This window comes from Triticum dicoccoides, chromosome 5A, assembly GCF_002162155.2.
Source record: "Triticum dicoccoides isolate Atlit2015 ecotype Zavitan chromosome 5A, WEW_v2.0, whole genome shotgun sequence".
In the NCBI taxonomy this organism is placed as follows: domain Eukaryota; kingdom Viridiplantae; phylum Streptophyta; class Magnoliopsida; order Poales; family Poaceae; genus Triticum; species Triticum dicoccoides.
The window spans coordinates 102,231,400-102,245,369 of record NC_041388.1 but is presented as its reverse complement, the minus strand read 5'-3'; the positions used below and the strand labels follow the sequence as shown (position 1 = coordinate 102,245,369).

The following is a 13,970-nucleotide window of genomic DNA, read 5'->3' as shown; positions in this document are numbered from 1 at the left end:
CCAAGAGCTCCTCGAAGCGCAAGCTGCTACCACAATTTGACGACGAGGCCCTTGAGCCAATGCCGCTAATGTATAAACCCGCTGACGAACCTGACCGACCACCACCTGGACGGGACAAATCGGCTACATACACCGAACACCATCCCGCGCGACCCCGTCGTCGAGGCAGGGAGGCAGCGGCCCCGGGCTATACCTATGACCTACGTAAGGACCTAGACAATAGAGCCGATTAGACAAGATCAATCTATGGGTCAAGGGGGCGTGCTCCAGCGTGAGAGGGCGGCCATCAGGCCTAGCGCGACAGGCACAACCCCTCCCGGGCCGAAAACTGCATTCGGACTTCATCCGAACTGCATCGTGACATCGCCCGATATAGAGGCACCGCACACCCCTTATGCTTCACTGATGAGGTGATGGAGCACTAGTTCTCTAAAGGGTTTAAACCCGTGAACATTGAATCAGATGATGGTACTACAGATCCCACAGTATGAATCAAAGATTTTCTTCTCCATATTCACATGGCCAGCGGTGATGATCACAACACCACAACACTTGATTGGGGGCAATTAACTGCCGGGAGAAATATCTATATAAGGGCAAACCAACTGCCGGGGATCTCTTAACTGCCTGCACAAGTACCTGCAGACAGAATAACTGCCGGTAGAAGTTGAGCAATAATGGCATATAAACTGCCGGCGTTGATATCCACCATTTAGGTCACTCCATCTGCCGGCAGAACTAAACCTTGGCCTATTATCTGCCGGGAGGCGTTAATGGCGCGAGAACGAAATAATTGGGCCCAAAGGCGCGCCAGCGCGGAGAGCGCACGAGAGCCAAAATACTTCGCTCCAGAGACTTAGCGGCCGCCCCAGATCTAGCCCAAATCACCATCTGCTCCAACCCTAGCCGCCGCCAACACGAGACGACGCCGAGCACCCACCACTGCCCGACCCCAGCCGCCCCTGACCACCCATCGCAGCAGCTGTCCTCTCGGACCACCGCCGCCGCCGAGCACCCTCCTCCGTCGCCGTCAAGTACCCTCCTACACAGATCTCGTCCGCGCTCCACCCATCCCCAGCGCCGCCCATCCCCAGCGCCGCCCAGATGTCGCCTCTCCTTCCATGCTTTCTCCCCGGGCAGCACTGTCTCTCCTAGGGTTTGCGCCACCGACCATCCTAGTCGCCCCCCTCCCGTGCGTGCTCACCTCGACGTCATGCTCTCCAGCCTATCGTCCTTCGTCCGTGCTCCTCCGACCTCCCCCTTTTGTACTTCGAGCGTGAGGTATGGTCCTGGTGCTTCCCGTTCTCTTGTATTCTTTACTGTTCTTTCAATTTTTCCAATGATCTGTAACACACATGAGCACATCTGCCAAATCTTCTTCCTCTGCTTTGAGGAAAATAGCAGAGCACTCTGATGGAAGAACGTATCTGGGACAGTCAGCCTCAGCCAGTGAAGACTATAGCTCTAGGAATAGTTGCCGCATTGTTTTACTGGTAAATACTTGTGACAAAGTGCTATTTTCAGCTGTAAACATTCAGCCTACACTATGTACTGCATGTTTTACTAATAATTGCTGCCTGGTATCTTGTCTGACCTGAAACATATGGTCACTTTAGTAATAGCAACATCAAAGTAGAAATTGGGTTGGGCAAGGAATTCATGATTCTGGCCCAACTTTTGTTAGATGTGTAAATTGAAAAATGTTTGTCAACTATGATTATTTTGTTTCAAATAATAACACGTAAAAACCTTGTTTTGTTTGCATGTTATGGTTTAGGAGGTTGAACAGAATATTAAGACGCATAATAAGTACCTGTCTTATTTGCTCATGAAAATGTTTGATCTTAACATAGGAGCATGATCTGACCCCATGCGTATGTTAGCAGTCTGGTTTTCATGCCTTTTGTGAATGCAAAGTGGCACTTGATGCATAGCTAGTGTCAAAAGACCTTCATAATTTGGACTGCTAATTCTCGTGGATTATCTATCTGTTTGTTTGAAACTGCTGTGCATTGCCAACATATTTCTTCCAGCAATTTTGCAGTTGGATTCCTTTCTTTCCAAGTTTAATTGTGTCATTCTTGTAATTTCTTTACTGTGCTATGCAAAATGAACCATCTTTTGGTGGTGCTTGAGTCATGGGCATAGATGCATCTAACCAAATAATGCTTGCTTCTGGGAAGGCACCTAGTGTAGGTGGAGAACATGTTCTAAGAAAGGTATAGTACATTTAAATCTCGTTCTTTGCCAAATCTTCTGATACTGAAGTTGTCAAGGATATATGCATCTGGTCCATACATAACACTGTCACTGATAACAGCGGCTCCAAAAAGATTTTTCCGCTTCTACTATGGGACCTTGCATGTGGGATGATGAGGGCAATCAAAGCAGGTATGTGACACAGGGATAGTTGAAAAGCGGCAACACCTGATTTGATTCTGATAGTGTTTTCTGTTGATCAACCCAGTCTACTGGGAGTCGTTTGCTAGGCTTTCTCCAATCAAAAAGGCTGAGGAGGAGAAGTAGCTAAATAGAATTAGACTTTATCTTGTGAAAAGGCTGAGGAGGAGAAGCAGCTAAGCAATAGTTCGCTTTCCCTAGTTGAAAAGGTTGAGCTGAACTAGACTTTTCAAGCTTTAGTGCATTGAGCTGGCAGCAGCAAGCTTCTAGGTAGCTATCTCACATTCGCGTACAACTGCAATAGGCAGTTTGTAATCCCCTATTAAAGGAGCCGTGCTCCTCCATTGTAAATCAGGGCCATTTCATTTCTATCCAGCCAAGCCTCAAGTGTAGTACTACTAAATATACGTGTATGTGTTTTGCTAGAATGCTTAAGCATAAATAGTTAGTACTTCCTCCGTCCGGAAATACTTGTCATCAAAATGGATAAAAGGGGATGTATCTAGACATATTTTAGTTCTAGATACATCTCTTTTTATCCATTTTGATGACAAGTATTTTCGGACGGAGGGAGTAGCACACAACTGCTACTGTGTGAGTTCCTCTGTTCTTGTGTGTTGCCGCAGCAAGTGTGCAGCTGGCTGCTATTTAGTCCTCTGCTAGATTGTACAAGACAGAGAGCTAGTTACTCGCCAGTAGTTTTGGTCTAACATTTTCTTTAGTTGGCATCCTTCAAGGACCATCCTTATTAGTTACTTACAGCAATTTTGTTGATTATGGATTATGGATCATCATCAGACGGCCATGCACATGCATAGAACCCACATTTTTTTCTAGCTAGCTAGTTTCTACTCCCTTTGTCCCATAATGTAAGATGTTTTTTGATACTACACTAGTGTTAAAAAGATGTCTTACATTATGGGACGGAGGGAGTAGTTGTTACTGTTTGCAGGCGTAAGAAATGAGAACGGCACTGAATAGCCATGCTCAAGGCTTTTTACGTTACCAAAGAGGACGCCCCTCTACGGGGAATCTCCAGCGGCGACAGTTATACACTGACTGGATTGTTGTTATACACTGCCTGAATAGCCTTGTTTTTATGTTGCTACACACTGCCTGAATTGTTAAAGGCCTTGATTGACTTTCATTGATTGCTATAATAATGAAAAACTGTCCAGAAGCAGGACTAGTCTGTTTCTTTGATTATAAATAATCAACAATTGGTAAGTTTGTCTAGCTTAATTGTTTCTGAAATTTGCACAACACGTCAGGTAGATATATGGTGGAAAGGTGAAGGGCACATGTACACATATTTTGTTGTATCAGTGGCTGGCTGTTCAAGCTCATGTGATTTAGTTTAAAATACTGCTGTAAATATTGCATCTGTGATACGTCTCGTGATTTTGCAAATACTGTATAATATTATGGTTTTCACAAACTCTGGTATTTTGTAGCTAGAGGTTTAGAAACTGTAGTTTTCGAATACTACAATTTTACATATACTACTATGCACCCAAACAGAGCCTTTTAAAAACTGAGCAGGACTATTGATGTCTGGATAGAAGTCCTTGCTGAAAAATGCTTGGCCTGGAGCCTCCTTGCAAAGTGCCTGGACTATGTTTAGTTGATGTCCTGAAGAAATGTCTATTGACTTCTGCTATTTGCATTAGAACACTTGTCCTTATGTGATATAAAGATTGCATTTTTATTGTGCTGTCTTGTGCTTCCATCACTAGTTGCATGTTTATGATACAGCAGGTTTATCGTTCTATGAGAGCTCCATTTTGAGTTTCCGGTCTGTTGCAGGTTTTCAAAGACACACAAGTTGATGGAGGTTTGCAAGATCTACATACAAGCGGTTGACGGTTTGGAAGTTCTACAGCGGCTGAAGGTTTGGAGGACATACAATTAAGTTGGTGTAGTGATAATGTAGTGCACCTAGTTTGTTGAACCTGGAGACATTGGCAAGTTCTGCTTATTTTGGTGGTTGTTTTGGTACACAAGCCATTGGATGCTCATTTTGGTTGTGTGGCACATCTAGAAACATACGTACTTTTTTGTGCCAGCACAAGTCCTTATGTATGGTTGTTTCCTATATGTATGTATCCAGAAACATATGTATCTGGCATGTTATGTTTATATTGAAGGAAGTTTAAGGTTTTTAATGAGGCCTATGTGTAACTTCGATTGAAGTGTATGTCTAAGTTGTGAGATCTACCTGATTGCCAAAATGGATTCTTAATTAGGTATATGCTGCATACATAAAACAGTTTTTGCTAGTTAATCACAATGACCTGGCATTCTATCTGCCAGGTCAACATGCTTGTACTGGCAGTAACATTGTCGGTAACTGTATTTCCTTTGGCACAACCAGTCTGCCGGGAGAAAGCAAACTGCCGGCAGATATATAGGCTAGGGCAGATAAACTACCGGGAATAATTTAACTGCCGGGAGAACAAATCCCCGGCAGCCGTTCTCGTGGTAGTTCTATCTGCTGGGAGAACTACTATCCTGGCAGTTTCTCTGCCCTCTTAAGAGCTTTCTCCCGGCAGATTGCATGCCATTAAATTGGTGTTGTGGTGTAGTGGATCCCCATGCCATCAAATACCTCCCGCTAAAATTAAAGGGAACAACACGACACTGGTGCAATAGCCTCCCATAAAATTCTATTGGCAGCTGGGAAGACTTGGAGGATGCCTTTAGATACAACTTCCAAGGAACCTATCTTCGGCTTCCAGACGCCGATGACCTTAGTCACATAGTCCACCAACCCGGAGAATCAGCCCGGAAGCTATGTACTAGGTTCTTAATTTAAAAGAACCAAATTGTGGACTGTTCGGACGCCGAAGCCCTCACAGCCATTAAACACAGCGTCTGAGACGAGTGGCTCGCCCGACACCTCGGCTAAGAAAAACTAAAGTCCATGGCAGCCCTTACTGTATTTATGACCCTCTTTTGCGCAGGAGAAGATAACTGGCTAGCTCACAGAAGCAATAGCACCAGCGACCCTGGGACCTCCAAAGCCAGGGATGGCAACGGCATGCCACGACGCAACAAACACAAGCATCGGAGCAATAATGAAGATACCGAAGACACAACAGTCAATGCTGGATTCAGTGGCTCTAAACCCGGTCAGCGGAAGAAGCCATTCAAAGAAAACAAGGATGGTCCATCTAGTTTGGCAGAATACTCGATCGGCCTTGCCATATTCATGGCACCCCTGATAAGCATGCTAATCATACTAACAGGAAATGTTGGGTCTTTAAAGAGGCCGCAAGCTAAAGGACAACATAAGGGGAACGGGCTGCCCAGCGAGGACGATGATGAAGAGCCTCGCCCACTGAATACAGGGGGACAGAAGAAATTCCCCCGAGGTAAAAACGGTGAATATGATATATGCTACACATGTCCCCAAAAGGGAGCGCAAGCGCACACTAAGGGATGTCTATGCCATAGAGCAAGTCGCCTGAAAATTCAACTCATGGTCAGCCTGTCCGATCACTTTCGATTGCAGAGACCATCCGGCTAATATCCGTCATGGAGGTTTGGCAGCATTGGTCCTCGACCCAATTATCGACGGATTCCATCTCACGTGAGTCCTTATGGACGACGGCACCAGCCTTAACCTACTTTATCAGGACAGTATCCACAAAATGGGCATCAATGCATCAAGAATCAAGCCCACTAAAACCACCTTTAAAGGAGTAATACCTGGTTTTGAAGCCTGCTGTACGGGCTCAGTAACACTGGAAGTGGTCTTCGGTTCTCCGGACAACTTCCAAAGCGAAGAGTTGATCTTCGGCATCGTCCCTTTCCGCAACGGTTATCACGCACTACTTGGAAGAACCGCCTTAGCCCGCTTCAATGCGGTCCCGAATTAAGCTTACCTAAAACTCAGAATGCCTGGACCTCACGGCATTATTACAGTCAATGGAAATATGGAGCGCTCCCTCCGTACCGAGGAGCATACCACTACTCTCGTAGTAGAAGCATAGGGTGTCCTTATCAAGCCGAATACTACCCCGGCAGTCAAGCCCCCGGACACTATCAAATGAGTGCGGTCTACCCCACAGAACGAGAGCCCGGCTCGTCCAGAGCTAGATTAGCAATCCGGCCTTCGTCACAACGACAACTGGATGGTGGCATACGTACCACATGTACATAACTATGCACTAAAGATACCACGGGCACAGATGGAGGCATACGGAAAACACAGTCCACGTCACGGCTCGACCCTATCTGGACCTTTTATTCTTCCATCCTTTTCTCTTGTTTTTCTATTTCAGGTTCTTTACAACCCACACCACTCTTCGATGGTACTTAGGGTCCTTTTCCAGGCCCCTTATAGACACTCGATCGTTGACCCTCTCAAAGGATCATACACTATGGGGAAAAGTAGCGCAGACGTGCGGCAGAGTGTCCAAAGGATCTTCGAGATCATCTTATAAAATTAGGACCTACCTATAGCTTTCCCTTGTTCTCGGCATGTAAAATGGCCTTGATGCTTATGGCATCTTCTGCAAAAATACGTTTCGACGTACCAATCAGACTAAAATGGAAACAATTTCGCTCATCCTTGTTCGGTATTGGCTTATTTCTTAATTTGTCTTCCCACTTTATGTCCTAATTGGCATGTACACCTTGGTACGACTTAAATCGCCAAGGGCTCTTTTTCAAGCCATATATATTCTCAACAATAGGAAGTCCGAACACTCTCAAAGTATACTTCGGCATCCTGAATACTGCATTATATGCATCGGCTCCGAATCACGTCTTTGGTCAATAGTTGGGTTGCCCGACTCTTGTGCTTGCTACCTTATGTTCCGTTTTTAGGCTAATGTAGTAAAGGGAGAACTACTTCAATTGTTTTTCCGGCTGGCCCGGTCAAACATCTCAGTAGAGAAAGCCGAAAACTGACTGTCGTGATGCGGTGAGAGCTGGCCAGCAATTCGTTGACTTACTAAATCTCTAGCGATTTCTTCCATATTACACGAAAGGCTGGCTTTCCCCAGTCACACGCTTAAGGCACCCAAGTTCGGATAGCCGCATACGCACCAGGGGCTACCTTATAACCCCATTGTCAAACTCCTATGGCTAAGTGAGAGTGGTAAAGCCGTATAGTCCGTTTGCCTGGTTCCCGGCATTGACCCCCCCGCCCTTTTACGGACCAAGACGTTGGGTCAATGTGGGGTCATGTGCTGTTCCGAACACCCCCGTAGTATCTACGTGGGGGCTGAAGCCGATGACTGGCAAACTCTCAGGGATATAAGCGGCCACACAGGAGGAAAAACACTTCAAAAGACAAACAACATAAATATATTACAAGGCCTTGGTTTATATTACAAAGCTTTGGTTTATACAACATCCGGGCAACTCAGACACATTCACTCGAACATGATGTCCCTTGAGCACTGGCCCTCTATCAAGCGGGCACCCTCCAGGAGGTATTCAAAGTAGCGCTCTGGTGTATGGTGGTCCTTGCCCCCGGGCGGACCTTCAACAACCACGATGGCTGCCTTTATTTTGGCCCAGTGCATCTTGACACGGGCAAAGGCCTGCCACGCACCTTCTATACATGACGATCGTTTGACAGCGTCAATACGGGGCAGTGTGTTAACAAGTCGCTGCGCTAGGCCAAAATAACTGCTCGGAATGGCTTCGGTTGGCTACAGCCGGACTATGATGTCCCTCATGGCCAACCCGGACATCCTATGCAGCTCGGCCCACTGCGACATCTGGTCATTCAACAGCGCAGGGCGCTCCCGCGCCACGAACTGTGCCCGGAAGAACTGCGCAGCGTCAACGGCACTCTTCTGAAGATCTGCAAAGACATCTGGAGCACACCATACGTCTGATTGCCGAATTTACTCTATAAAGATTGGGCTTACCAATCGCTATTTGACCGGCCTTCTTAATCTCCTCGCGCGTGGCTTGGGATTCGGCCCGCGCCTCCTCGGCCTCTTTAAGGGCCTTCGCAAGGTCGGTCGCCTAGGCTTTACTCTTCTCCTCTAGGGACCTGCACTTGTCGGCGGCGTCCTTGAGCGCTTGCTCTAGTTTGGTCACCCGCTCCTCGTATTGGTAGCGGACAACCTATTCGTACTTCAATTCCTCAGCCGCTTTATCAGCGGTTGCCTTGTTTACCCTCGCCTGCTCCTGGGCCTGGGCAAATTCATCCCTAAGGTCCTCAACCGCAGCCTCGCTGACTGCAATCATACACATAGCAGGGCATGATCTTTGACTCAAGATGTGCGTATTAATATAGGCATGAACGAAATGTTCTAAAATATACCTTGCGCCTCATCAAATCTTTTGTTGATGCGGGCGAGAACCTCATCGGCCAGCCCCGGCCAACACTTAAGTTCGGATACTTCGGCGGCCTGGGCGGTCGCCGCTAACAGTGAAGCCTGCTGATACGTCTCCAACGTATCTATAATTTATGAAGTATTCATGCTATTATATTATCAACCTTGGATGTTTTATATGCATTTATATGCTATTTTATATGATTTTTGGGACTAACATATTAACCTAGTGCCCAGTGCCAGTTTTTTTCCTTGTTTTTGAGTTTTATAGAACAGGAATATCAAACGGAGTCCAATTAACGTGCCAATTTTCACGATTTTTTATGGACCAAAAGAAGACCCCGGAGTAAAAGAGTTGGGCTAGGAGAGTCTCGGGGCGTCCACGAGGGTGGGGGGCGCGCCCACCCCCCAGGCGTGTGGTCCTGCCTCGTGGACGCCTCGAGCACCTCCTTGACGTGAGACCGACGCCAAAAAATCCTATAAATACAGAAACCTCGGAAAATTAACCTAGATCGGGAGTTCCGCCGCTAGAAGCCTCTGTAGCCACCAAAAACCAATCTTGGCCCTCTCTGGCACCCTGTCGGAGGGGGCCGTCATCACCGGAGGGCATGGAGGAGGATCCCGGAGGGGCCATCATCACAATGAAGGCCAAGGACCAGAGGGAGAACCTCTCCCCATCTAAAGGGAGGGCATGGAGGAGGAAGCACAAGGGGGAGAACCTCTCCTCCTCTCTCTCGGTGGCACCGAAGTGCCATCGGGAGGGGAATCATCGCCGCGGTGATCGTCTTCATGAACATCACCATCATCTTCACTATCCTCATCTCTTTTACGCAGTCCACTCTCTCGCACCCCGCTGTGATCCCTAATTGAACATGGTGCTTTATGCCACATATTATGATCCAATGATGTGTTGCCATCCTATGATGTTTTGAGTAGATATCCTTTGTCTTTGGGTTGATTGATGATCTAGATTGGTATGAGTTGTATGTTTTACTTTGGTGCTGTCCTATGGTGCCCTCCGTGTCGCGCAAGCGTGAGGGATTACCGCTGTAGGGTGTTGCAATACGTTTAGGATTCGCTTATAGTGGGTTGCGTGAGTGACTGAAACACAAACCCGAGTAAGGGGGTTGTTGCGTATGGGATAAAGAGGACTTGATGCTTTAATGCTATGGTTGGGGTTTACCTTAATTATGTTTAGTAGTTGCGGATGCTTTCTAGAGTTCCAATCATAAGTGCATATGATCCAAGAAGAGAAAGTATGTTAGCTTATGCCTCTCCCTCATATGAAACTGCAATAGTGATTACCGGTCTTGTTAATGATTGCCTTGGACAATTCCGCACACCGATCCACCATTATTCCACACTCGCTATTTATAATATTTAGTAATATATTCTAACTTCATGATAACAACACCTACTTTTATATTTTAGCTCTCCGATATCATACAAAGTTATCCTCTTCATACGTTTTATTTCTCGTTGCTAGTTGGAAGCAAATGTTCGGTGTACGTAGAGTCGTATCAGTGGCAGATAGGGCTTGAGAGAATATTGATCTTACATTTAGCTCCTTGTGGGTTCGACACTCCATACTTATCACTCCCACCTTTGGAAATTGCTACGATGATTCCTTGCACTTGGGGATTATCAAGCTCTTCTCTAGCGCCGTTGCCGGGGAGCAATAGCGTGGGGTTGATATTCTCATGTATGCTTGTTTGCTTTCTTAACTAACTAGATTTTTTTGTTTCTGTTTAGTTGTGGGTGAAACATACAATTTTTTAAAAAATAATGAAAATACAAAAAAAAATTGTGTGGATGAAACATACTGTCTTGTTTTAGACAGATTCTGTTTTTCGTGTATTGTTTGCTTATTTTGATGCATCTATGGCTAGTATCGGACGGTATGAACCATAGAGAAGTTGGAATACAGTAGATATAGTTCTAATACGAAATTGGAATGAGTTTGCAACAGTACCTAAAGGTAGTGATTTGCTTTATTATACTAACGGATCTCATAAAGTTTTTGTTAAAGTTTTGTGTGGATGAAGTGTTTGAAGAACGAGGAGTTACCGATGTGAGAAGAATAAAGAGAGGCAATATATCAAGCTTGGGGATGCCCAAGGCACCCCAAGTAAATATTCTAAGGATACTCAAGCATCTAAGCTTGGGGATGCCCCGGTTGGCATCCCATCTTTCTTCTTCAACAATTATCGGTATACCTCGGTTTTTGTTTTTTTCACATGATTTGTGTCCTTTGTGTTTTTCCTTTTCCTTAAGAACCATGCTAGTATGAGACGTCCCTTCATAAGTTTATAGAATACTTCATGTGCTTCACTTAAATCTTTTAAGTATGATCTTATAGAATTGGTCTTTGAGCTTCACTTAAATCTTTTGAGTATGGTTTTGTAGAATGCTTCGTGTGCTTCACTTATACATTTTGAGCTTGGATATTGGTTAGTCTATATTAATTGTAGAATGCTCCATGAACTTCACTTATATCCTTTGGAGTATGAATAACACTATCATCTAAAGCGGGTTTGGAAGAATGTCAACTTTAGGAACTAGTGATCCCGCTATTCCGAATGAGGAGAATTTTGCTTATGTGGAGAGTAGTAAAATTTCTATGCTCGTAGATCATGAAAATAATGCTTTATGTGATGGTAATATTGTTGAAATCATTCATGATGCTACTGAAAATTATTATGAGGGAGGAATACATGCTTGTAGGAGTACAATAATATCAAGTTTTCCTCTCTATGTGCTTAAAGTTTTGAAGTTATACTTGTTTTGCCTTCCTATGCTAGTTGATTCTTGTTACCATAAATTGTGTGCTCAAAAAATCCCTAGGCACATGAAGTGGGATAGGTTTAAATGTGCTAGTCACATACTTCATGATGCTGTCTTTATGTTTCAATTCTTATCTTTTATATGAGCATCATTGAAATCATCATGCCCAGCTAAAAGGCATTAAAGAAAAGCACTTGTTGGGAGACAACCCAATATTTACCCTTATTGTTTTTGTGTGTTTACATGATTAAGATACTGTAGTAATCATGCTTTATAGCTTTTGTTTCAATAAAGTGCCAAGTAAGACCTTTGGGAAGACTTGGGTGAAAGTTAATGTGATATTGTTGTAAAAAACAGAAACTTTGCGCTCATGAGATTAGCTGCCATTTTTTACATAAGAGTGATTTAGTACTGATTCTTTTTGCAGAAGATTAATAGACAAATTCCTCACGTCCAAAAATTTATTTCATATTTTTTTGAGTGGCGTAAGTATGGTTGGTGCTCAGATCATTACAGACTGTTCTGTTTCTGACAGATTCTGTTTCCATTGCATAGTTTGCGTGTTTTCAAGTTTCTATGGCTTATATTTCTCAATATAAATTGTAGAAATGATATGGTACAGTAGTCATTGTGTAATAAAAATTATGAGCCTTGTCTTTGACAGTACCAAAGTTAATGGTTTACTCTTTATCATACTAACCTATCTCACAAAGTTCCGTTAAGTTTTGTGTGATTGAAGTTTTCAAGCTTTTGGTGAGATATCGATATCAAGAGAATAAGGATTGGAAAGACCCTAAGCTTGGGGATGCCCAAGGCACCGCAAGGTAATACTCAAGGAAGACTCAAGCGCCTAAGCTTGGGGATGCCCCGGATGGCATCCCCTCTTTCCTCTTCAAAACTATCGGTATACCTTACTCTGAGCTATATTTTTATTCGTCACATGCTATGTGTTTTGCTTGGAGCGTATTTTCAATTTAACTTGCTGTTTGAATAAAATCATTGGATCTTAATTATTAAATAAAAAAGAATCCTCCCATGGCAAGTTAATTGTTTGACTACTCAGTGTCCTTCACTATTATCTTTTGGAGTAGTTTGTCATTTACTCACGTGCTTTACGTATATCCTATGAGTAAATGGTTAAATAATTGAAATATCATAAATCTTAATTTATATATGTTTCATATGCTTATACCATGGGGAATAATGACTTCACATAGAATAAGTATTGGTAGTAAACTTATTGAAAGTTAGCAAACGTAGAATTGGTCATTTGAACAATTCATGAAAGAATATTGAAGGAAGAGAGATTTCACATATAAATATACTATCTTGGACATCTTTTGTAATTGTGAGCACTCATTAAAATATGACATGCTAAAAGGTTGATGTCGGACAAGGAAGACAACGTAATGGGTTATGTTTTCTTATATCCAAAATAAAGTATATTCTCTTGGATCGTCCAACATGTTGAGCTTGCTTTTCCCCCTCATGCTAGCCAAATTCTTTGCACCAAGTAGAGATACTACTTGTGCTTCCAAACATTCTTTAAACCAGTTTTGCCATGAGAGTCCACCATACCTACCTATGGATTGAGTAAGATCCTTCAAGTAAGTTGTCATCGGTGCATGCAATAAAAATTGCCCCCTAATATGTATGATCTATTAATGTGGAGAAAATAAGATTTATACGATCTTGTGATGTGTAAGAAATAAAAGCGACGGACTGCATAATAAAGGTCCATATCACAAGTGGCAATATAAAGTGACGTTCTTTTGCATTAAGATCTCGTGCATCCAACCATAAAAGCGCATGGCAACCTCTGCTTCCCTCTGTGAAGGGACTATCTTTTACTTTTATCTTCTACCTTATGCAAGAGTCATGGTGATCTCCACCTTTCGTTTTTACATTTTATCCTTTGGCAAGAACATTGTGTTGGAAGGATCCTGATATATATATATATATATATATATATATATATATATATATATATATATATATATCCAATTGGATGTAAGTTATCATGAACTATTATTGTTGACATTACCCTTGAGGTAAAAGGTTGGGAGGCGAATCTATAAGCCCCTATCTTTCTCTATGTCCTATTAAAACTTTGAACCCATAAATATCACGTGAGTGTTAGAAATTGTGAAAGATTAAACTGTAGCGACCCGACCTCAAACGGTCAAGTCTCTGTGCTTCAGTGTCATCCCTGGGTCGGTAATGCTGACACACAGTACTCGAGGATTTATAACAGAGTAGCAATCACACATTTATTACATCGAATGTCTCAAAAGAGAACTTATTACAATAAATATGGCTTAAGGCCATCTAATACGATAACAACGAAAGGCTTGGAAGATAAAGTGAGTCCATCAACTATAACGGCATAGCTGAGCTGCACGGCAACGACCTAACGAACCTTACTCCTCGTCTGAAAAGTCCGCAACATAATATGTTGCAGCCCGAAAACGGGTCAGCACATGG

The 13,970-nt window shown here is 43.6% G+C and overlaps 1 protein-coding gene across 2 annotated transcripts; it reads left to right on the top strand.

Annotated features, from left to right (window-relative positions):
- Window positions 1-818: 818 nt before the first annotated feature.
- LOC119299777 lies at window positions 819-4,565 on the top strand. 2 transcript variants are annotated; one of them, XM_037576920.1, is made up of 4 exons: window positions 824-1,493; window positions 2,184-2,219; window positions 2,321-2,391; window positions 4,207-4,565. In XM_037576920.1, exons 1-4 carry the CDS (start codon window positions 1,356-1,358, stop codon window positions 4,310-4,312), a joined length of 351 nt encoding a protein of 116 aa, XP_037432817.1. In that variant the 5' UTR covers window positions 824-1,355; the 3' UTR covers window positions 4,313-4,565. The 2 variants fall into 2 exon arrangements, 1 of the variants encoding a protein (XP_037432817.1); XR_005146262.1 differs by having other exon boundaries at window positions 819-2,219; window positions 2,468-4,565.
- Window positions 4,566-13,970: the final 9,405 nt, after the last annotated feature.

What these genes read in the sequence shown, in the direction of transcription:
- LOC119299777 (XM_037576920.1), top strand. Translation starts at nt 1,356, where the DNA reads ATGAGCACATCTGCCAAATCTTCTTCCTCTGCTTTGAGGAAAATAGCA. An exon ending in GTTGCCGCATTGTTTTACTG is followed by an intron (nt 1,494 to 2,183) that starts GTAAATACTTGT and finishes GCTTCTGGGAAG; the next exon opens with GCACCTAGTGTAGGTGGAGA. An exon ending in GAGAACATGTTCTAAGAAAG is followed by an intron (nt 2,220 to 2,320) that starts GTATAGTACATT and finishes CACTGATAACAG; the next exon opens with CGGCTCCAAAAAGATTTTTC.